Here is a 25,221-nt window from a genome sequence, read left to right on the forward strand (position 1 = left end):
ACAGAATAATGAGTAAAAAAAAAAAAAAAAAAACACCAGAAAACCAGATCATAGAGAGTTAACCAGCTCTCTGTGGTCTTTTCAATATAGTTGGTGCCATCTTTTTTTACCTCAAGGAATTTCTCATAAACCTTCATAAAGCAGAGCCTTATGAAAATAGTTGAGTTTTCTCACATTAAGGAACGTTGTAATGATTGTGACTTGTGAAGACCAGCCAAGGACTTAACAGATAAATTACAGAGATGTCCGAGGGTCCCACTAAGGCAAAGACATAAGATACAAGCCTCTGTGCTGGCTTTTTTCCACTGTGATTTTATAATAGAGAAAATATATGCCAAATCTTGTAAAACTGAAAAAACATATATTAACATTGGGCCCAGGATATGATCCCCAGAATATTAGAGCTAGAAAGGACTAGTGTTTTTCAAACTTTCAAAGCAGAAAAGCCTTTTTTAGAACTGAAATCTTAATGAGAATTCTAGTTTACAAAACCAGTGAAAAAAGAACTCTGGCCCCCCACCTTAGACTTGCCTTCCCTCTAGGGGATCCTCAGAGAAGGCTAGGACCCATGGTCTAGTCCAGTACCATGGTGCAGACTTCCCTGCGGCTCACGGGAGGGGAGCGCCAGGTGCAGAGCTGGAATCCGTGTGGCTGTTTCCATGGACCGTTCCTCACCACCATGCTGCCCTCTTTGCTCCTGTTAATACTAAGCCTGACTTGGTCAGGTACTTGGTCATTCAAGTTAAATAGGCCCTGGTGATTAGCTCTTTGCCTTGGAGAAATTACTTAACCTCTCTGATACTCAACTTCCTCATCTGGAAAAAGCAGACCTACCTCACAGGTCTGCTTTAGGGATTACTCAGCCTTTGCATACTTTAAGTACTTAATAATCATTATTATTACTACTGTCCCAAAGACCAAATTCCATGGAGCTTTAAAAAGACTCAGAAACTAAAACCGTTTTGTGTTAAATAACCTCTTCTCAGTGGTGGGAGTAGTGTATGAACACTCCAGTCAGTTTAGATTAACTCAGCCTTTTATCTGTTGATGCTTCTCTGGCCTAAAAGGTGGTTTGATTTCCTAGAATCAGTTTGTCTTCCTAGAATTTAGAAGGATTTCCAGCTTATCTGAATGCTCCAAATATTTTACAGTTTTGAAAGCTTCCCAGGAGAATTGTGCTTGGTGCCTTTACCTTCTTTCAGTCCAGGTCCCACAAGGAAGTAGTGGCATTCAGATCATTCTGTGACCATGAAGGGAAGGACCCACCAAGGAGGGCCTGTCTCAAGCCAGGTCTCCTCAGTGGCATTTTGTTGTGGTCTTTCAAAGAGTTCTTACAAGTGTTGTGTTCAGTCTGTTTTTATTTAGGGTATGTTGCTCATGGTGGTAACTGTGTTTCCTTGAAAAGCATTTTTTCGAAGGAAGGAGTGATAGAGCATTTCTTTATCCTTTTATCCTTCCTTGAATTATTTAGCATTGAGTCCTTCAGATGCCTGTTTGATCATCCACTGGTTCACTGTTACAGTGGGATGTGGTAGTGAACAAAACTGATGGAAATCCTGCCTTCCTGGAGCGGATGGGCTTGAGGCTGCCAAGCGGGAACGATCAGTGTTGCTACCAAGTCATTCTTTCTCGACCTCCTGTGCCGCAGGGGTTACTAGATACCTTTAGATAGCTTCATTTAGATCAGCTACCTCACTGAAAAGGCATGAAAATAATTAGCACAACGTTTAATTGCGGAGAACTTCAGAGTTGCAGAGGCAGTGTTAATAACAGTGTCCTGCCTTACAATGTGCTGTTACTTTTCCTTTTAGAGATTGATGAAATTTACTGAATTAATAAAAGTCTTAAAAATGAAGGTCTTGGTTTTCATTGAACCGGATCCAGTTGGTGGAGTGACCAAGTTAAAAGGGAAAAAAAGATGGGACTCAACTGTAGATCATTTTTATTTCCACCACTGGTTTAGAACTCATAACCTGTTAAACCAAATACATGTCCAAATCAAGCTGTCTCTCATCGCGCAGGAGCAGACTGGGATGAGAAAGCTAAAGCTGCCGTGGGTAAGGCAGGGGCGTTTCAGGTTCATTTAGATGCAGGCCTAGGGCGGGTGCTCTTTGCCAGCGGTCAGCACCTTTTCTCAGGAGGTTCACTCACACTTTCTAAAGCATTTTAGGAGTGTACTTTTTTATTGATCTGTTTCAATTTGGAAAAGTTTTAACATGTGTTTTCTCTAGTAATGTAGTGAAAAATTATATTCACTTCCAGCTTCAGAGTCTTTGTGCCAGACTTCAGCTCAAGAAAGCTTTTTTTCCTAAACAATAAACTGCAACTAAATTGATTGAGATATTATCGAAGAAGTAGGATACTGCAGTAAGGATATCATTGAAATCCTAGAGTACAGTTAAAAGTTAAAAAATAACAAAATCGTGTCCTGAACTTGTGTTTTGTTAAAGATTGCCCTTTACATGTGGTGTTAAACCTCATCTGTCAACTTTGACCTAATTATTACTGGGTTGGCCAAAATGTTCGTTTGGGTTTTTCCATAAGATGTTATGAACTTTTTGGCCAACCCAAAATTTCTCATGTAGTCCAAGTCTCCACAGATATACATAGTAACTTCCTAAAAAACCTACTTATAATAACGTTGATATGTAAACTAGAAAACAAGGTTTCCATAAGGTACTCCAGATAATGACATAGTAAAAGAAAAACATTGTAAATTAACTTTGACTCAATATTGTCAGTTATCTATAGATTATTTTAACTATTTTAAGAATGTTTACCACCAACCTAATTTGTACAGAAGAATAATTAGTAGCAGTGTGTCTGCTTTGAATTAGAGTTTCAAAGAACTACATCAGTAAAATAGTTACGTTACTCACAGTATGCAAAAATTTTTCACTGTTATATTTATGATTTCTTGAGCTGAAAGGCTTTTAGGGCCTTTCTTTTCAAATGGTATTTTACTGCATCTATTACGTGCCACATGCCCAGTGAAACAAAACCCAAATTTGAAAAGTGTATCTCTGAATGTTAACTATAGTGTGGCTAGATAATATTTTATTTTATGAAGTGAGCATGTGAATTCCAAGTATTTAAACCTTGTTATTAAATTGGCCTGCAATTAATAGTGGCAGTTTTTTATCAGAATATTTAAAATTAATTTTAAACTTGTACATAGTAGGAATATTGACTTTTTGTAGCAAATTTTATTTACCTGGTTTTCTTGTTGAATGTATGGCCCATGATTTATTCTTTTGAGAAAGAATATAAAATTTGAGAGTACAATTTTAAAATTACCAAGCACATGTTAATGACATGAAACTACTGTGTGTGTGTGTATGCGAGTGTTCCTTGCTTTGTGTTGCTGTAGAGGTGGTGTGTTCGAAGTCATGGGAAAGTAAGAGGAGTGACAAAAGTACTGCCTGTTTTTATTACATATGTGTATTTGATGTTTTCCTTTAAGCTCGTGTCCTTCATTCTGTTTTATTCCTTCCTTAAAGCCGTGTGACTGTGGGTTTAACAAACAGAGACAGGTACAGAAACTTTCAGTGAAATCTTACTCACTTTCCTTGTTTTAGACTATTAGAAGCAATCATTGGCAGCTTCATGCTGGGCTGTTTATAAATCTGTGCTCATTTCGGTGCCTTGGGTTTATTTTAATAGCTGCTTTCAGCCTTTGCATGGCTCTCATTTCTGGCTAATCAATTCTAAGCTTGTTTAATAAATTTACCAAAGATGATAATGTTTCAGAGTGTAGTTTTAATCTACTTATAATATAAAATCATATAGTTATATCAAAGTAATTTAAATCTGTCTTGTTGTTAGCTTTACTTTGACCCGGAGGAATTCTGATTTGTATGTATTTTGAAGTTTATATTTAACAGTTTAAACAAACTAACATCTTCTGCAGTCAATCTCCTGTATCAGAAAAAAAATTTTTAAATAAATTATGATGTATACTGAAGTGATCTTTTCTTGACTTGTAACAAGTAAATTTCAAGTAAGAATGCATGATAAACTTTAAAGTATTACCATTCTTTGTATTGCCAAAGTAATGTAATTAGTTTCCTATTAAGAATTTACATATTGAGTTATTGAATATGCTTTTTCCTTATCACTTTTATACTCCTTCTCCTTCTTTTTATGAGAGTTCCATCTAAAGGTCATTATTTTGGCTACTAAGATTCATTTGGCTTCAAAATAATTTTATTATATATGATTATTTTAGAGGAGACCTGCGAAATAATCACTATTTCTCTTTTATTCAAAGAAGCATATTGTAATGTATTTTAATTTATTGATAATTTACCCCTTTTCTTGAGAAAAGCCAACTCACAAATAATGAATAGTCAAACTATAGCTTTGATGGAATTACAGGGATATCCATTGTGTCTTTTCTTATAGCTTCTCAAAGCCATTCAGAGATAATATATATTTTCTATATAATTCCCAATGAGGGACAAAATATGTTTTCAAGTGATAAAATGTAAAAGTTTTGAAGGATCATGAAAGTAAAATAATGTGGAGTTTTTTGTTTTAAAGGAAAGGGTAGTATCTTTATTAATGTGTCTCCATTGCTGAATTCTCAGATTCCTTTAAGATACTCTTTAACATTTTACATTCCCCCCCGCCATGCAGACAGAGTTAATCTGTTCCATGTCTGTTATACTTACCTTTTTTAGCACAATCAGAAATAGAGTTTTTTTGTGATTAAAAATTTTTTTTTTTACTTTAAAATAATTTTAGACTTAAAAGGTACAAAAATAACATTCCCTTAATGTTAGCATCTTTCCTAACTGTAGTATATTTCTCAAGAGCAGAAGTGAAAATTTGTACAATATTCTTAATACAGACTTTATTTGAATCTGACCAGTTTTTCCACTAATGTCATTTTTCTGGTCCAGGATTCAATCCAGTTGTATTTTGTTATTTCTCCTTAGAGTTCCCTAATCTGTGACAATTCCTCAGTCTTTCCTTGTGTCTTATGACCTTAAAACTTCTGAAGAGAACTGATCATAGATATTTTGTAGACCGTCCTTCTATTTGGGTTTGTTTGCTGTTTCCTATGATTAGCAGACTATATATCTTTGGCAAGAGACCCACAGAAGTGATGCCGTGTCCTTCTCAGTGCATCATATTTGAGCATCTGTGAGGGCCTAAATCTTCCCACTGGTCATGCTAATAACCTCAGTCATGTGGTTAAGGTGGCATCTGCCAGATTTCAACACTGTGAAGTTTTATTTTTCCCTTTGTAGTGAGTAAATATTTAGGGGGAGATACTCTAAAACTCTGCAAACATCCTGTTTCTCCGTATACTTTTGCCCATTAACTTTAATGTCCACCAGTGCATCTAGTGTACAGCCACTCTTGTGGTGTTTTCCTGATGGTAATTTTCTGTTCCTTTCTTCTGCATTAATTAATTGGAATTTTATAAGTAAAAGCTGTCTCTTCTTCCTCATTTATTTACTTATTCAACTTTTTATTTATATCGGTATGGATTCATGGATATTTTATTCTATGAATTATAATCCAGATGATCATTATTTATTCTGGTGATCAAACTGTTTGCTTGTGATTTTTCTAATCAAGAAAATGTAAACAAGTGTAAATGTACCCAGAAAGAAGAGCTAGGTTGGGGAATAAAAACATTTGAAAGACAGTATTAAAGATCATTTAAAAGATAAATATTGTTCAGCAATAAAAAAGAATGAAGTACTGATCCATGCTGTAGCATGGATGAGCCTTGAAAACATACTAAGCGAAAGAAGCCAGCTGTGAAAGGCCACATGTTGTGTGGTTCCGTTTATATGAAATGTCCGAAACAGGCAGATCCACAGAGACAGTGGATGAGTGGTTGCTAGGGGATTGGGACTAGGTGTTGGAAGGGATAGAGAGTGACTGCTGACGGCACAGGATTCCTGTTTAGGGATACGAAAATGTCCTAACGTTGATTGCGGTGATGGTTTCACAGCTATGTGAATATACTAAAAGTCATTGAATTGTACACTTTTAATGGGAGAATTGTATGTGAATTATATCTCAAATAAACCTGTTTAAAAGAAAGAAAAACAAAACAAATATGGTTATTAAAAATTCATAGAAAGCAGTTTAAGTTTCCATAGTAGATACTGGTTAATGAACACTTTGAATATTGACTATACTCATCCAGGCAGAAAATAGAACTTTGTATATAAATATGAAAACTAAATTCTGGAAGTACTAGTGTTTTGCTGTTAGTATTTTTGAAGTAATTGAACCTCAGACCGTATAATATATGACATATTTTAAATTTATATTTAATTGAAAACTATAAATAAATGTGTTTTGTGCAGTATATTCCAAGGCATTAATTTACAAATTTTTATGGGACTGTCTTACACTTGTAAACTTGCTAAGACTCCCTCTCATAAAATTACTGCCTCACTGTCCAATATGGTCTCATCTCCTAGCTGTACTTATATTTATATGTAATATAGGCATATTTTGTTTATATACTATGTGTGTATATTTATTTATCAGTTCATAATAGAGTATTATGTTACGCTTTCATGTTACAAATCATGTTTAACAAGTAGCTAACAGGCAGTTTGGGCTGTCATAGTCTACCTTGGTAATGGTAAAAGAGGCAGTAGAAAATGTAAATTTACACATACTTGAGGATAGGATAAATTGTATTTATTTTAAGACTAGATTGACTGGTAAACAAGACAGGTAATTTGGAGTGTTTTCCTCTATACTAGTTGGTTTGTCTTCTCTTTATTTTGGTTATGGTTTCTATAAACTCTTTAAAAATAGACAGTGCAACAAAGAAAATAGGAAGTTATAAGACCTGATAAGTTAGGGTTCCCATCCAAATCTACCACTAACTAGCTATTTATTCTGTGACGTTGAAGCCAGAACTTACCTCTCTGTAAGCCAGTGTCCACATCTGTAATCGAGGAGCTTCATGTACAGTTGGCCACAGGCAAATACTTCTTCAGTATGTCACCATATTCAGAAAAGGTTTTTCTTCTAAGTAAATACTAGATTTATTATTTTGACTTTTCTTTTAAATGAGACCAAATTTTAATGGATCATATTTACTTCCACATGTGTTAAGAAGTAATGCTGTTGTTTCATATTTACATGATTATTGTATAGATTCTTAAGGGGAAGTTTTAGACCCCTTGGGTATAAAATATGGTCACGATCTGAAAACTTCAGATAGTTAATAGTCGTAGACTGTTAAGGTAGTCTGTAAAGACATTCAAAAAGTATAGGCACTTTTAAAATTATTTCATAGATTTACTTTTTGTATTTTGTAATATAGGCATCAGTAATTCCCCCCATTCCTTTTCTTTTTTTAACCCCCTGTCTTCTGTTATTAAGGGCTACACCCTTCTCTCTTGAGGTTTGAAGTTAGGCTCTCTTGCCGTTGGCCTTGGCTTGGCTCGTGGAATGTTCTGTCTTCTTAGAAGAGTGGTTTTGATCAGGCTGTATCTGCTATAATAAAAGATACTTCTTAAGGTATAACAGTAGCTAAATCTGTTCCCTAATGGCATTTCCCCATACTGCACACATTCGCTGTCTTTACTTTAGTTTGAAAATGTATTGTTAATCAGAGTACTTACAGTGTAACTTCACAAGTTTCTCTGTCACATGACTGCGTATATCTGACATTAAATGCTATTCATACATGTATTTTTCCACGACTTATCTAGGGATCAGGCCCAGCCTCAGGAACAATATCACTGAATTCAATGAATGTGGATGCGGTTTGTGAGAAACTGAAACAAATAGAAGGGCTGGACCAGAGCATGCTGCCTCAGTATTGTGCGACCATCAAGAAGGTGACCAGCATGTTTCCCCGCTGACTCGAGACAGGGCCGAGGGCGCCAGTGGCGGGCTCTGTGCATGGCGAGCACTTTGTATTTAGCTTCTCAAAGACGAGTTCTCTGTTGAAATGGGAAAGCTCTAGGTGGAAACAGGTTTCTTACTATTTGTATCCTAAAATTGCCCCTTTATCCCTTAGTTTAGAAATGGATAAAAGAAAATAAAGTGTTGTATTACAACATTCCTGTAAAATGATCTAATATAAGGGGGAGTTCCCTGGCGGTCCAGTGGTTAGGCCGTGGTGCTTTCACTGCCTGGGTTCCATCCCTGGTCAGGGAACTAATGTCCCACAAGCCACGCGGCATGGCCAAAAAAAAAAAAAAATCTAATATAAGTCAAAAATGCTTTGATGAGAAGTACAAAGTTCTAAAGGATTTCACATTAAGATTAACAATAACTTATATTTCCAATATGCAACATAGAACATTTGAAGGCCTTTTCTTTTATGTTACATTTTCTTTAATTATAATATTTATTTGTGACTTAATAAGTATCCAAGTAAACCATACTCACTTCATTTTCCTCAGATTCTCACTTTCATGTCTTAGAGGACTTCTGATCATGTCCCGTTTGAAAATACCTCAGAGGTTTGGGTTTGCAAGGCTAATGCATTTGAGGAAGTTTATTTCTTCCGAGATCTTTTCTTGCAATTCCGGTAACTACCACGAGTCTGGGATTTTGAGGAGGCTTCCCATCTACAAGGCTAACCCAGTCCCCGTTTTAATAGATACTTCCGCTAAGTTATACTTTTTCTATCAGAGATACAGTGAAGGAGAACATGAACAACAAGCCTGTAATATTTACATACTTTAAAGCCTGGCATCTAAAAAGGTTTTAAAAGAATTATGAGCACATATACCATTTCACTAATCTTAAACTATGTTTGGTCAGAAAGGTTCGGATAACGTTAGTTTTCTCATAGATCTGTTTAGTGTTCATCCCCATTTGCGAAAGTGTCAAGCACTGCCTTTCCAAGGTACAAATCTGACTCTCCTCACGGCAGCTTGGTGAGCGTCAGGGAAGAGGGAGGTCTCCACGTGAGCCCTTTGTGGGGATTTTGTTTCCCTCAGGACAGCGGTTCTCTGCCCACTCAGCTCTTTACTCTCAGGCCTTGGCTGTTTGAAGCCCATCGTAGCAACTGGTTTCTTAAGTGCTGCTAAGCTCCTTGCATTTCTACAGCAGGACCTCTGCCGTAGGCTTGCTCTGCACATTCTTTTCTTCAGAATTAACTTGGAAACTGAGCATTCTTTTGGTTTTAAACCCAGGTATTCCATAATTTTACCACAGTTAATAAAGTCAGGTTTTGTATTTTGTGAAATAAGTAAGCTACCTGTTATTAATAAAGAAAATTCTATCATTTCTTACTTGGAAGGGACTGGAATTACGGAGCCCCAATAGTGACAAGATCATTTTCTGTGAATTTAATAGACTGGGAAGTTTGTTGGTGGACATTCTTGGTGGCTGAAGTTATCTCGTAAAGTTGATAAACAAGTTTGTCAGCGCTTCACTTCATTTAGAAGTTCATCAGTGACCAACATGCTGACAGATGTCTTTGTCCCCTCCCAGCAGCTTGCCTTCGTGTTCATGTTTTATGATTAGAGGGAAAAAGCTAACAGTTTTGGTATTGCTTATGGCAGAATAGGTAGTTTTGGAAATAGTTGGAGGGTGAGCTCTTGGGTTGGTCCCTGAAGAATGATTTATTTTACTCGAGCGCCTAAGACCCTTGGAAGAGTATGGAGTGGCTTGTGTTATTCAGATTCTGCTTGTTTATTAATTATTACATGGGGTGGTAACCTTCTTTAGGTCAGTATTTTCTAGTTTCTAATATAAATGTGCTTTTTAATCACTAGAAGTTCAGAATCTCTCACATTTTGTTTATCTTTGTGTTTGTTTCTATTCAGGCAAACATAAATGGCCGTGTGTTAGCTCAGTGTAACATCGATGAACTGAAGAAGGAAATGAATATGAATTTTGGAGACTGGCATCTTTTTAGGAGCACAGTAAGATATTTTTAATATTTGTAGAATTATTTACAACATTTTATAAAACAAGTGCCAGTAAGTACTGGTCTAAACTGATATTTTCCTATATTTTTAAAAAAACATGTAAAAATTACATTTTACACTTATGTGTACAGCTCTGGTATATCCTGTTATGTAGAATATACACAGCAGCACTTAGCACCATTTGCCTTTTGGGCATTTCACTTGGAAATCTGGGAGAGAGGCCACCTGCCAATTCTCCATGCTTTCATTGACCAGGACACTCTCCTTGACCTCACTCAGTCAGGCTTCCCGAAGCCTCTAGGCCTCGACCTTGGTGTCTGTCCTCGTTGCGCCTGCATTGCCCCGTTGTAGGAAGCATCCTGTTAAGTCAGTTGAGAAAGAACCTCACCCTCAGTGTCTGATCACCTTCGCTATCGCTATCCGATTACATTCCTCATCCTGCACCCCTCCTCTGCTCCCCGTGAGGTCCTAGACCCCAGGCCTGCCTCCAGAAGGTATCCTGTCAGGTCAGTTCAACCAGAATCCCACCCCCCCTTACCCCTGATGCTTCCTCTTAGCAACTTTCCATCCACTCACCCCCGCCTCGTTCCTGGGCTGTAAATGCCCACGTGTCCGCGCTGCTTTTGGAATTGAGCCCAGTTCTATCCTGAGGTCCGTTTTTCCCCGTTGCGATAGTTCCTGGTTAAAATCTGTTTTTACTGCTTTAGCTACTGTCCAGCTGTGGTTCTCTTTGACACACTCCAGTTGCATTTTGTTTTGTTCTTAAGTTAAATTTTAAATTAAAGTAGTAACACAGTGGTCAAATTAGAGTATAGTGTATATGTGATGGTTGTTGTCATTACAGTTATCTGTCAGTATCTGTGGGTGGGTGGTTCCAGGACTCCGGTGGATACCAAAATCTTCAGCTGCTTAAGTCCCGTATATAAAATGGCATAGTAATATTTGCATACTACACACATCCTCCTGTATACTTTAAATCACCTCTAGATTACTTATGATGCCTCATACAATGTAAATGCTGTGTAAATAGTTGCCAGTGTGTGGCAAATTCGTGTTGATTTTTGGAACTTTCTGGAATTGTTTTCCGAATATTTTCAATCTGTGATTGGTTGAATCTGCAGGTGCAAAACCACTAGATTCTGAGGGGCGACTGTACTTCTTTTAGTATAGATGATCCTTGAACAACTCGGAGATTAATCCACTGACAACAGAGTCAACCTCCGTATCCAAGTTTCCTCCGCATCTGCGGATTCAACCTACCCTGGACTATGTAGAAAATATTGCCGTCTTCACTAGTGAAAAATATCTGCGTGTAAGCAGACCTGCACAGTTCAAACCTGTGTTGTTCAAGGGTCAGTTGTATTATTAATGTAGAAAGATAAGCAGATAAGAACAAATGTATTTGAAATTCACTTACAGAAAGTATGCTTTCTCATTTCCATTAGAGTAACTTTATGTTTAATTTTTAAGATAATTTCTAAAGCTTCTAGAATGTGATGTGTCAGTGCGGATACTGATGACTTTTTTTTTCCTCTCTCTCTCAAGGTACTAGAAATGAGAAATGCAGAAAACCAGGTGGTCCCTGAGGACCCACGTTTACTGAGTGAGAACAGCAGCTCAGTTCCTCGCGGTGAATCTGCGCACCGCTCGTCACACGAGTTGCCTCACACCGAGCTCTCCAGTCAGACTCCCTACACACTGAACTTCAGCTTTGAAGAGCTGAACACACTCGGCCTGGATGAAGGGGCTCCACGTCACAGTAACCTAAGTTGGCAGGTATTTATTAAATGCCATTTTTCATATTACTGAAGAAGAGGGTGGTGGTTAATTCTCCGAGATTATGTCGGTGCATTTATATAGTCATTCAGAAAATCTTTAATGAGTCCCTGACTGAAGAGGATGGAGGGAGGAGTCCTTACTCTCCAGGAGCTGTGTTTTTCTGGAGAGGACAGTCAGTAGAACAAAAAGAAAATAACATGATTTCAGAAATTGATAAGAATTGAGAACATAATAAAATAGAGTCATGGCATCGAGGGTGAACAGGAACTGGCCTACTTAGGTGGTTAGCTGAGTTCATCTTTCACTTGCTGTTTCCTTGTTAAATTCAGTAATCATTGGCTAAAACACATCTTTATTGGATAACCTGCCATGTTATCCCTTTGAGCACCATAACCTGGTTTTTCAGTATGTATGTTGCACACTGTTCGTGGATATTCGTTTTCTTTTTATTATCTGGTGTTAGATACGGCTGAGTTCTTTCTTTGGATGTTCTTAGAAGAGGGAGGAGAGGCGAGGATCAGGAATAAAAACAAAAGTGAGAGAACGTGAGAAGGAGTAAGGGCTGGACGAGAAGAAAAATAAACTAGGAAAAGACCTAGAGCAGGGTACAGAGCATAGAGAAGACAGGCAAGGGAGGAAAAGTAGTAAGTAGCCACCAAGAACTCTCTACTGAAAGGGAGCCGTATTTAGAGAAAGGAGTACCTGTTAGGTCTACCATTTTTAAGGGTGTTGTGTTTGATTTGGTAGTAAAAATATGTTTTGGTTGTTATTATCTTTTTCTACGTACTATCAATCTTATTTCTTTAAGTTGAGAAGCCATTTTATTGGGTGTTAACTAAGATAAAAATTTCCTTATTTTATGATAAGTCCGCACTTGACCCTTTTATCTCCCTGTTTCAACAACAGTAATTCCTTTCTTTTCCCTGGAATTCCTTTCAACATTTCTTAAGAAATCCTCATCCTCTGCTTTTCCATACTTGGTATTTACCACTGTGACCTGGAAAGTCTCACAGCCTTCCTATCAATGCAGCAGTTCTCAAACTTTTTTTAAATCTCAGAATCCTTTTACACTCTTAAAAATTATTGAAGACCCCCAAAGAGCCTTCGTTTATGTAAGTTTTATCTGTCAGTATTTACTATATTAGAAATAAAAACTGAGAAACTTAAACCAATTATATGTTAACATAAATAACATTTTTATGAAAAATGACTATTTTCCAAAACAAAACATATTTACTGAAAATGATACTGTGTTACAAATCTCTTTAATGCCTGCCTTTGTAGAAGACAGCTAGATTCCTATATCTGCTTCTGTGTTCAATCTCCTGGGAGGTCACACATGAACCAACCTCTGGAGACTCCACTGTACACTATTGTGAGAATGAGAGTGGAAAGGCAAAGGTCATCTTCATATTCCTAGGAAAATAGTTTAGACCTCGTGGATCCCCTGAGAAGGGGTCCACATACTGCATTTGAGAGTGAGGGCGGCACTGTCCTGAACTGGGTCTCAGGGAACCTTCTCAGGGAGCTGGGTCATTTTCTCCCAGTGGCAGGAAGACTCTGCCTTATTTCTGCTTTGTTTCAACCTTTGCTCTTGCCCTTTCTTAAACTTCCTTGATTCTTTTTCTTCCATTTCCTTCCTCTTTTTCCTAATCTTTACTTTTTATTCCTCATGTTATTAACCTTTTCTGGGGTCTGAAGCAGTTCTCGTCCTAAAACTTCACATTGGAAATCAAACTTTTAAAAATATTTTATTTCTGTTTACTTGGACCTGAATGTTGGCCTCAAGGCTTCCATTTTTGTTCATTTGGATCCTGTATTTGTCTTTTCCATTGCACTTTATACTTTTCCTTTTAAAATCTGTTTTTTTCTCTTTTTTTTTGCATTTTGAGTACATTTTTTTTCCACTGAATTGGAATTTGACAGAAACTTCATGTCGTGCAAGTTGAGAAAGGTTCTATTTAACATACATTTAAAGACTTGAGTATTTTGTTTTTGAGATATATCTTAGCTCTCATCTTCTTTCTCTTTTCTAAGGGGAACTTTTATATTTTATCAATGAAGGTGACTTTTGCCGTAAATAAATTTAAAAGTTTGAAATGATAAAAACAAGTCCTAAGGTTATTTGTTAATATAACCTTAAATTATACTTTTAAATATTAACAATAAACTAATTTTATTAAAATTTGTGTAAAGCTTTCTAATAACAGTAAAATTATTCATAAGTTCACAGCTTTTGTTAAACTGTGTTATGCAGAATTCTTCTAAAAGAATTTGGTATTTTAAGGACTTTAAAAACTCTTATTGTCCATATATATATATATATATATATATATATATATATTTATTTATTTATTTATATATATATATATATATATATATATATATATAAAATTTCCTAAGCTGATGTTTATTGTGCCTTTTTTTGGGTTTATTTGAATTCTTAAATTATTATTATTTTTTTGTCTTCACAGTCACAAACTCGCAGAACCCCAAGTCTATCGAGTCTCACTTCCCAGGATTCCAGTATTGAAATTTCAAAGCTTACTGATAAGGTGCAGGCTGAGTATAGAGATGCCTATAGAGAATATATTGCCCAGATGTCTCAGTTAGAAGGGGGCACGGGTTCCACAACAATGAGCGGCAGGTCTTCTCCACACAGCACATATTATATGGGTCAGAGTTCATCCGGGGGCTCCATTCACTCTAATCTAGAACCAGAGAAAGGGAGGGATAGTGAACCAAAGCCAGATGATGGAAGGAAGTCATTTTTAATGAAGAGGGGAGATGTTATAGATTATTCCTCATCAGGAGTTTCCACTAACGATGCCTCACCCCTGGATCCTATCACTGAAGAGGATGAAAAGTCTGATCAGTCAGGCAGCAAGCTTCTCCCAAGCAAGAAGTCCTCAGAAAGGTCAGGTCTCTTCCAGACAGATTTGAAGCTGAAGGGAGGTGGGCTGCGCTATCAGAAACTTCCAAGTGATGAAGATGAGTCTGGGACAGAAGAATCAGACAATACTCCACTGCTCAAAGATGACAGAGACAAAAAAGCTGAAGGGAAAGTAGAGAGAGTGTTGAAGTCTCCAGAACACAGTGCGGAGCCTATTAGAACCTTCATTAAGGCAAAAGAGTATTTATCAGACGCCCTCCTTGACAAAAAGGACTCATCTGATTCGGGAGTGAGATCCAACGAGAGCTCTCCCAATCACTCCCTTCACAATGAAGCAGCTGATGACTCCCAGCTTGAAAAGGCAAATCTCATACAGCTCGAAGATGACAGCCACAGTGGAAAACGGGGAATACCACATAGCTTGAGTGGCCTGCAAGACCCACTTGTAGCTCGGATGTCCATTTGTTCAGAAGACAAGAAAAGCCCTTCCGAATGCAGCTTGATAGCCAGCAGCCCTGAAGAAAACTGGCCAGCGTGCCACAAAGCCTACAATCTGAATCGCACACCCAGCACTGTGACTCTGAACAACAACAGTGCTCCAGCCAACAGAGCCAACCAGAATTCTGATGAGATGGAGGGGCTTAGGGAGACGCCCCAAGTCATCTTGAGGTCTGGTTCCAGTTCCCACTCAACTGCCATTCAGAATGAAAATCTAAAAAGCATGACGCATAAGAGAAGCCAGCGTTCAAGTTATATGAGGCTCTCGAAAGATTCTTCAGAGCTGCACGCAGTAGCCTCTTCTGATAGTACAGGCTTTGGAGAAGAAAGAGAAAGCATTCTTTAAGAAAAACAAGCAACTTTAAGAAAAACAAGCAAAAGCAGAATAGTGTTACTATAATCCCTGTGACAAGACTGACCTGAGTTTTATGGTGAATCCATCCACGCACACCACCTGTACATTTCACTCACAAATAATTAACGGATGAGAAGGTCTTTGGCAAAAGAGACGTACACTGTACAACAGAGGGAAGTATAAGATAGCCTGGTCCATCTGTCAGCCCCCATTGTCTTTGTACTTAGCAGCTTAAAAACCCAATATTGTTATTGCACCTTTCGTTGGCATATAACTGCAAGACAAGATGAGTATAAAGATAGGTCAGAAGTAGTTTATTAAATATAAAGGGCTTAATTCGCCAACAGAAATTAAAAGCTAGAGACCCCTTTCGTAGAACATTCATTCATTAAATATTTGAGGGAAGACATGATGTTAAATGAACCAGAAGCACATTTTGCTCTTAAGGGGTGAAACATAAGAACTTACAGCTTATGGAATAGCCTAGAGACTAAAGGTTAATGCTCTGTAAGTTGCAAACCGGTGTTCTGTATAATAGACAAATTGCTTATCAAAGAGTTTTTAAATTTTAAGTAGAAAATATAAAGAGGGCTTTAAAAATTGGTAAGAATGTGAGTCAACAGTGCCCAAAGTAGAGCCCCAGTAACTGGGTCATTGTGAGCTGCTAGGAGAGTGGCCCATGGAGAGGGGCCGATCACCTTCCTATGACCTGGATGCTCTTCTCTCCAGATCCCAGACATGGCTTCAAGCACCATCCACCTGCCCGAGAACCCGCCCTGGTCTACTCTGTAGCTCCTTTAAATTGTGTGCTCAGCTTTCCTTAGTGAGCCGAGCGATGAGAGGAAAAAAATGAATTCTTTCTCTGGGAGAATCAGGGAGACATGGATAATAATAGGCACTAAAAATCTTCATGGAATGGGAGACTGAGGACATAACTATAGCAGAAGGGTCAGTGACAGTTGACAAGTGACAAGGAAATATTTAGTTAGGGAAACCGAAATCACTGCCTTCTATACCAGGGCAAGGTTTATCTGCTTCACCTGTTCCTAAATCGGCATGTTAATTCTGGGGGAGGTTCATAAGAAATACTTGTAGACAAAAGTTTAAAAACATGTAACAAAGCAGGAGTAAAAAGAAGATAAATCTGGGTGTGACTTTTCATTTACTGTTAGCAGAGTTAAGAGAATGATCACATTTAACTATTGTGTGGACTAGAAATTTACCCTGGCATCATGTATTGACATTTTTTTGGTCATTTTAACATAGCTTACTTATGTAGAACAATTTTGGTAGTATATCTTCAGTCACAGATAAGATTGTAGGTGGTGAGATCATAGAGGAGCAGTTACCTAAATTTAGCGTTTACATTTTTGATGTTTTTCACTTACTGGATTTTTAATATGCTGAATAGTTTATCTACTTGACCAGTCGTTGCATTAAAAAGTTGCTCTTTTGGGTTTCATTGCCTTGATGTTTGAGTGTAATCTAACATTTTCATAAAGTGTTTATTTTGCATGACCTTAACAAATGTTTTAACCAATTAAAAAAGAAGGCAGGATGTTGTTGACATTGTATGTTGAAATGTTAACATTTTAGTACTTACAGTGTTTATTAGTCTGCAGTACTGTGTAATTAGTAATTATTTCAGGGGCGATACTTTGTTCCTTTTCAGGTGAGTAGATGCAGCTTAATATCACTGTAGTGTATTCTTTATTCTGTTTGTAAAGTTAATACCAGAGTATTAAGTGTACAGATAGATTTAGAAAACAATAAAAAAAGTTGCATGCTATTCTGAGTCATGAATTTTTATTCACTATAGTGATGATGATTCACAATTCAATTAAAAATAAAAAAGTAATTTGTGTGTTTGTTTTGTCAGAGGTCTAAAGTTCATTAAAGACGTTCAGGTGCATGTAGCAGTCGTGCAGCTGCAGGAGTGTTCTGAGCTGCTCTCTCTAGTCTTTCCGAGACAGCGTGGCTCAGTGCCTGAATGGTGCCTTTGTGAAGCATTAGGGCCCACGGTACAGCTCTGTACCGTGCATTTGTGTAACTACAAGAAGTAGGTTTTCCAGATCCTGGGAGGGTATCAATTTAGTTGTTGTATGAACATTCTGGAAAAGTTTGCTTTTTCATAGTGTTTTAGAAATTGACAAACCAGATGGGTTATTGAGTCACACCATCATCCCTTTGAATCTGTGTGTCTATGTGCATGTATATCTGTATCTATTTATAATCCATAGCTCAGCCTAACTCTCACATATGCAAAACTCTGCTTTAAGCTGGGTGACAAATGACGGAAAAGAGAATTGGTGCTCTAAATTTGCTCGTCCCTTAGCTTCTGCCTCAGAGTCTTGCCATGTTTTATAGACCGTTTTGCCTTTACTTTAAGCCGCCGATAGTTCTGTTCATGTACCATAACGTAGGCCAGATCCATTCACTGTGGACGTATGGAGTGGTACCTACGAGGACAGCCTTTCAGTAGGAGAGACTAGAGAACAAGCTGTTGCTCTCTCTCAACTGATATAACTTTCAGGATGCTGAGCATTTAAGGATCAGCTCTCAAATTTGGAGAAATGTAAAATTCATAATAACCAACGTTTTCAATATTAACAGGAAAACTTGTTTTTGTCTTTTATTTTTATTTATTTGAGTTTTCTATAGCAGTCAGAATAATTTTAATTGCCTAGCCAAATAATTTTAGAAACTTACTTGCTAAAATTCTTCGTCTTAAATTGAGGACTCTTTGGATCACTTGCATGTTATAGTTCTGAGTGAAATATACTTGTAATCAGGATTTTTTTTCTTACAAATACTAACCATTAGAAAATATTTTCGAATGAAATTACATCCTTTATCCTTCTGGCTAAAATACTAAATTTAAAAGGTTTTAAAACTACATAGATTTTGGCTGTACCAGGAATTCTCAGCCTATTTAGAGCTTAAAAATCCCTGAATTCCTGGTTAACCCTTGAGTAAATCAGCGTAACTACCAGGAAAAGAGAACCAGAGGGCACTGTGCTCTCTACGAATGAGTGACATTGAGGGAAGAAGCAGGTAAATGGGAAGGAGCAATGAAATCAACTTCTTTGACAAACACTTGACACTGAACATCTAGGCTCCTTCGCCTCCTGCCCTTCTAGAACCGTGCTGACACTTGGCAGAAGGGAAGAAACAGCCCAACAGCCGGGGAGCCTTTTTTGCTTTGGGTGGGGGTGGGGCTGGACCAGCCTGAGTGGGCTGTCTGGAATGACTGCATTTTTAATTTCCAGGTTGTGGTGCCCCTTACCCTTCCCTACCTCAGAATTCTGAGCATAGACTATAATTATGCAGATGAATTGAAAAATGGAAAGAAATTGATCTGTAACTGAGAGCCTGCACTTGGATGGTCTTTTAATGTAATGGCTCATCACTTGAGAAAGGTTGAGAATCCTTGGTTGAGACTGATTGACTAGAAAGAGAATTTAAAACCTTACATATTTTAAACCTTTCATGCCTAGGAAGAAAATGCTGCCCTTGAGATAGATAGATCTTCAGAGGGATCCAGTTTAAGCTAAGGTATGTAAAAAATTAGTTTTCAAAGTAATTAGTTTTAAGCCGCCGTTGAAACAGTTCTCACCAATTAGAGAATTTACATTCTCACCACTTTAAGAAATAGAGTTAAGTAAGAAATATCTAAAACAGTTGCTAGAAATCAACCACTGTCACCTACATGGTCAAAGCTTTTTAAGTAAAATCACTGGTAAAGCACCGCCTTGGTTAACACCAAGTCTGCTGTGCCCAGGTCTGTGGGTGAGAGGTTTCCTAAAGGGGCTTCCCAGCACTTGGAGCAGAAGACTCTTTGGATAGGCCTGGCTGGCTATGTGGTGAGCTCTATCCTGAGTTTCCAGTTACAGTGAGGCATTAAGAAAACAAAGAATTTGTAAGAATAAAAGGATCAGTTCAGAAGGAAGAGCAATTATTTCCAGACTGTTAGTAGGATGATTCCTTAAAAGTCAATAAAAATGCCAGTGATTTGACCTAACTGGAGTGAGGACCAAGCAAAATTGGCCAAAAGTGTGAATTACAGCAATACTGTACAAGAAAGGCAGTGGGACTGTTTCAAAGTCCACAGAATATTCTGACAATGCCGATACAGGATAACCAACAGTCATCTGTGTACGAAGAGTAGCTTAGGTCCCTAATCTCCTGGGCTTAATGTGCCTGTGGAGGGTTATTTACACCAGTGATACATATTACGAGCCCTTAGTTTTTGCCGGGATTTAACAAAGCACAAAACAGTCTATCAAACAATTATTAGAACTTGAATAAATGAAATTTTACTTTAAAAAAGAGTATAGAACTACATGCTTCATATTATTCAAATTAAGGAGTTGTTTGAAATAATTAAGATTGTCTTGATTACCCACTATCATTTTCTAATTTTAACATATATTTCATACTTATTTACCTCATTTCCTTTCAAGGCAAGAAGGGCTCTAGATCTTAGTACCCTGCCCATAGACCATTCCTCCTCACAATTCGGTTACCTTCTCCCAGTTGCTGGCTTCCTCACCAGACACAAGGGGGTAATGAAGATTCTATCTGCCACTCAGTAAGCCTGCTCTCCAGTCGACTGAAGAAGAGAGACTTGTCACCTCGGCCAGTGTTCTTTGTTCCAAGTAGTTGTAAAATTTGAATTCATTTTAATGAAGTGTTCCTTTTGTAAAGGTTTAGATAGAAGCCCAAATGTACAGCAAAACGCATGTAAATAAACTCTACATAACCTGACATTTCATATCTTATAGCATCTTCTTGGTCAAATGTCTAATAAAAATTTAGATTGTTATTTTCAAATTACCATAGTTCCTGACACTTGCACTTTTTATCTGTGTTTCTGAGAATTTGTAGACTGTATATTGTTATACTTAATGCGAATTTAACTCTCTTTATTTTTAAAGAATTTATTTGCTTTTTGAGTTCTTTGTGTTTTTTTCCCTCTATCTTTTACCTGGGTTCTTTTCTCTCTTTTTGTGTCTTAAGTTTTGTATCGGTTGTCATGTATTCATCCATTTTACCATAAAACATTCTTCAGAGCATTAGGATGGGAAAGAAACCTCAAGAAAGGCCAAGTCCTGGATTTCAGATAGCCAGTGGACATTCAGTCAGTACTTGATGAGTGAATAAGGTATACCTAAACTAGGAGAGTCTGCCCACACATTGTAAAAATGCTGAATGCCTTCACACTGTGTGTGTGTCTGTAGTTCCTTACAGGCCCCGCCCTTCCCTATCACTTTATAGCCACCTGCTACCTGTCTGGCCCTATAAGCTTTTCAGCTTATGACTCTGGGAATCTTTCAGGACATGACACCATGCTTTGTTAAAAACTCTCAGGGAGGAACATCCACAGCCCATCTTGCTAAGTGCTGTCACTTTAAAGTGCTAGGCTATCTGTTCTACATGGATGTATTTTAAAACCGCCTGTGTGCTTTAAGCCCTTTGTTTAGTCCTTTGTGGAGATGCCCATCTTATAAATTAATATAGTTATAGAATCAAATTAAAATGGTTCAATCCTACATTTAACTTAAGAATATTGGAAATATTTTTAGGTATAACTTAGCTATGGTGAGCATGTTTTCTCTGAGCCCAAATGGGGATAAATCATTATAGTGAGGATATTTAACATCAGGACCATCCCCCCAAATCTGATATGTAGGTTTACCCTTTCTCTAGCTCAGCTTTCCAACCTTTTTTTTTTTTAGTTATTATTTTCACTGACCAGCTCTCATTGCTGTTTCTCATTCCTTATCTCAGGTTGACCACTCTGATAAATTTGAACTAGAATTCATGTGTTATACTGGGATTCTCTACTGACTTTTATACACGAGTGGGCCATCGTGGGTTCATTGAAAATTTCTTTATTAAGGTAGGCTAAACAACAACCTCAAAATCTCATTGACTTAACACATTTGAAGTTTGTTTCTTGTTCCTGTAACAGTTCACAAAGATTCAGGGACCCAGATTCCTTCATTCTGTGGCTCCACCAGCCTCCAAGGCTTCAGAGTCCTCTGCCCCATCTTCTGTGTTCTGTCGATGTGCAGGGGAGGAGAGAGGGTGGAGGACCATGCATGGGAAGTGGTGTCTGCCCATCCCATCGGCCTTCCTAAGTCCCCTGGTCGTGCTGAGGGGCAAGGGAGGCTGGGGAATTCGGTGAACTGCATGCCCTGGAGGAAGAGCAAACATTTTTGAAGTTCATAGGCACCTGGCCACTTAGGTACTTGACAGGGATGATCCATGGCAGACTCAACACTGCGACGCATCTTGTTTTCAGCTGTAGTAGCAGTGTTTTTTGAAGACATCTCTTTAAAATTTTGCTTTTCGTTCTGGTAGGGAAGTCTGTTAAAATAACACCTAACCTGGAAGAGTTTGAGGATTTTAGGGTTTTAGGGTTAGGTAGTTTTCAATCAGCCAGTTCTTTCCTTACATCCCCAGAAACTTTGCAAATTTCTAATATGGAGTGGGTTGCAGGAAGAACTAAGCAAGGTTGGGAATGGGGAAAAGAATAAAGTTTCACAACTTCTCTAGAACCCTTTTAGTAATCCAAAGACTCAGACCACCCAGGCATCGGTGACTCTTGGGATCTGGTGGTAAGTACAGACCTTCCGTCACCACCAACTCTTTCAGCTTTCTGCCTCCTAGAGCAACGCAGGGGCTCCCGGTTCCTCCTCCTGGTACCTGGCAGCCGGGGCAGGACGTGGTCCCTGGGAGGCTCCTGCCCCCAGTGCAGGAACTGGTAGTTGAAGAGAAGCTAAACTTATGTTAGTGGCCACTCCTGTCCAGGAAATGCAGCTCCCACCCTTAGAAGGCAACGGGAAAATTAGACTGTATGTCTACCATTTTGTTTAAACAAACGCGTCTGCAATCTAACGCTGTTGACCACTTTCCAGTTTTTTTCCGACTGGTCAATTCCAAGGTGCATCAATTCCAAGGTGCACATTTTTTCACACTTTGACTTTTCTGAAATATAAGCCACAGCATCAACGGCAGCATTTCCCCCTCAATGTTTCCTAAAGTAACGACAGATCCTGCAGTTGATGGAGTCTTGCTTGGATTGATGAAACGTGATGCTACTTTAATATTATATATGCCGTGGTCACGTTGAGTTGTGATCTTTAGCAATAGTAATGGACTAGTGCTGATTTATGTTCAGCTGACCCCCCAAAGTCAACATTTTGTGTTGAATATTTGTTTTTATCAGTTATTATTCTATATTCATTTGGGATATTTAAAGTATCGTTATGCAGTTGTTATAATTTAAAAGTTTACGTTTATTGAACACATAATGTGCCTGACATTTTCCCAAGATCTCTACATCTATTAACTAATTTACTCTTCACAACAGCGTCATGACTTAATTGCTACTATCCTCAATTTACGAATGAGAAACTGAGAGACAGATTAGGTAATTTCCCATGGTCACACAGCTACTAAGTGGCAGAGCCAGGATTCAAGCCCAGGCAGTGGGGTTCCAGAATGCCCTCTCTTTATGTTACAGTTATCTTCATTGTTCTTTAGCTAACTGGGGACTTTAGCTAAAGTCAATTCTTACATTTTTTTCCAAGATGCACTTTAATTATAGCTTTGTTCGCTGTACCATCACCATTGTCTTTTACTTGTTTTAAACCAGGGTTTGGGGTTTAAGAAAGATAAAAGTCTTTAAAAAAAATCTATATCCATGTAAACAGTACTTATAGGGAAAAATCATTTTTTTTAAACATCAAACATCTTTGTTCCTACTAGTTATTTTGGAATGATGTTCAATTTTTGGTTAAAAATCTACGTTTTGTGTTTAACATCCTTTATCCCATTATTATTCATGAAGTAGACCATTACATTAAAGTTTGCACATAGTGTTGGATATATACATTTTACTTGCAGTCTTATTGTCATATGGCTTTCGTATACAAACACTTGCCCTTCTATATGTCTATTCTATTGTCAGTATTCTGTGTTAGATTACAATCGTAAATACCACTCTATGTATTTTTCTTTATATTCTATTATTAAATAGTATTAATGCTTAATAATGTTAATAGATAAGTAATATATGTCTATTTAAAAAATCATTATTGCAGTAGAGGTTTTTTTTTTTTAATGATTTTGGTCACTGTCTCCTAAGAAGAAAAGAAAATAGGCAAAATGGAACTCTGTCTTTCATAATGACAACTAGTCACTAAAGGCAAGAAACCAATAGACATATCTGGAACAGTGGATAGACAGTGGATCGAGATGGTGGTAGGTAACAGTTTAGTTTAATATAATCATCTACCTAATAATTTGCGTGCTTACTTGAGCCAGACACTGTTATAAGCACTTCACATGGATTAACTTATTAAATCCTAACAAGCCTATAATGTAAGTGCTATCATTGTCCCTAGTTTATAGATAAGGAGACTGAGACACAGACGTTTAACTTTTACATGACAACAATGCGTTAGATTTTTGTAGCCGTTCCCTAAACTATTGGTATTATTGTCATTATCTTAATTTTGAGAAAACTGAAGATTTGGGAGTTTGAGAGCCCTCTTTCCCTCTCATCCCCAAGGTCACTCAGCTAGTAAACAGAACAAAGACACCAACCCTAGTTTTTTGACTCCAAATCTGATAATTTTTCCAACACGGTGCTCACTTCATTTCTGCCAGTACCCATCACTCTGTCCTACGTGGGTCTGTGGTGCTTCTGTTTTCCATATTCCATTGTTGTAGAAAATGTTAGTGGAGAGTATTAAACACATCTGAGTCTTCAGGCTCTGAGAATGTGTCCTGGGTTTTCCCACGGAAGCTCTATCTCCTTCTTCCGTCCTCTCCCTGTGAACCCTGCAGCCGCAGTGCCAGGCAGTAAAGGAGTCCAGATCTGCAGGCCATCTGGGCTTTTATTTAAATCCTTGTGTATTTTGAAACGAACCCTCTGTCTGGCTCTGTTGTCCTCACTGACCAGATCTCCTGAACTGAGCTCTGTCCATTTGGTATAAACATAACCATTGCAGCGTGTTTAAACTGGTGCTGGGGAAGGGGTGTGTGTGTGTGTGTGTGTGTGTGCACGTGTGCCCGTGCATGTGTGTATTTAAATGTGACCTTGCCAGATAGCTGATTTGACCCATCACTGAAATGGTGGGTCGGTTGGTCAATACATCACAGGTGAAAGAACACAGAAGTGAGTCACAAGGCTGGAGTTATGGACCGCCTGGCTCTGCTGTCTATCCGATGGCCATGTACTTGTCAGCTCTAGTTTCTTCATCTATTAAAAGTACATGATGGAGCTTCCCTGGTGGCACAGTGGTTGAGAGTCCGCCTGCCGATGCAGGGGACACGGGTTCGTGCCCCGGTCAGGGAGGATCCCACATGCCGCGGAGCGGCTGGGCCCGTGAGCCGTGACTGCTGAGCCTTCGTGTCTGGAGACTGTGCTCTGCAACGGGAGAGGCCACAACAGTGAGAGGCCCACGTACCGCAAAAAAAAAAAAAAGTATGTGATGGAGGAAAGAGGGCTTCCTCCCTTGATAATGGGTACTACTTCCCCACTACCTGTTATATATTAGTCACTAGCTCCCTAATCTTTGGAATAATATTGAGAAGCAGATACTTTTCCTATCTTACAAATGGGGAACTAAAGCTGAGAGACGTGAAAAACCTTGCCCAGTGGCTCACAGCCATTATGGGTTAGAGCAGAAATTTGAAGCCAGGTCTAACACTGAGTTAGTGTATCCCCAGCTATGCCTTTTTGCCCCTCCAGTGATGTATGTGAACTCAGTTTGCAGCCATTTAGGTGATATTGAAGGGATGAA

At 38.1% G+C, this 25,221-nt stretch overlaps 1 protein-coding gene across 16 annotated transcripts in view; it reads left to right on the forward strand.

The window, feature by feature from the left end:
- The window catches only part of KIDINS220 (kinase D interacting substrate 220), a 102,944-nt gene extending 77,983 nt beyond the window's left edge, over positions 1 to 24,961 (forward strand). For 4 of the 16 annotated variants that reach the window (XM_033437489.2, XM_033437491.2, XM_033437490.2 and 1 more), the window contains 4 exons: positions 7,701 to 7,829; positions 9,774 to 9,872; positions 11,424 to 11,654; positions 14,132 to 17,192. In XM_033437489.2, the coding sequence (XP_033293380.1) occupies positions 7,701 to 7,829; positions 9,774 to 9,872; positions 11,424 to 11,654; positions 14,132 to 15,394 (1,722 nt within the window). In that variant the 3' untranslated portion in view covers positions 15,395 to 17,192. Of the gene's footprint in view, positions 1 to 2,021; positions 2,058 to 3,500; positions 3,534 to 7,700; positions 7,830 to 9,773; positions 9,873 to 11,423; positions 11,655 to 14,131; positions 17,193 to 18,900; positions 18,959 to 19,866 lie in introns of those variants that run through there. The other 12 variants (XM_033437485.2, XM_049695902.1, XM_033437487.2 and 9 more) reach the window with 7 other exon arrangements.
- Positions 24,962 to 25,221: the final 260 nt, after the last annotated feature.

Source organism: Orcinus orca, chromosome 13, assembly GCF_937001465.1.
Source record: "Orcinus orca chromosome 13, mOrcOrc1.1, whole genome shotgun sequence".
In the NCBI taxonomy this organism is placed as follows: Eukaryota; Metazoa; Chordata; class Mammalia; order Artiodactyla; family Delphinidae; genus Orcinus; species Orcinus orca.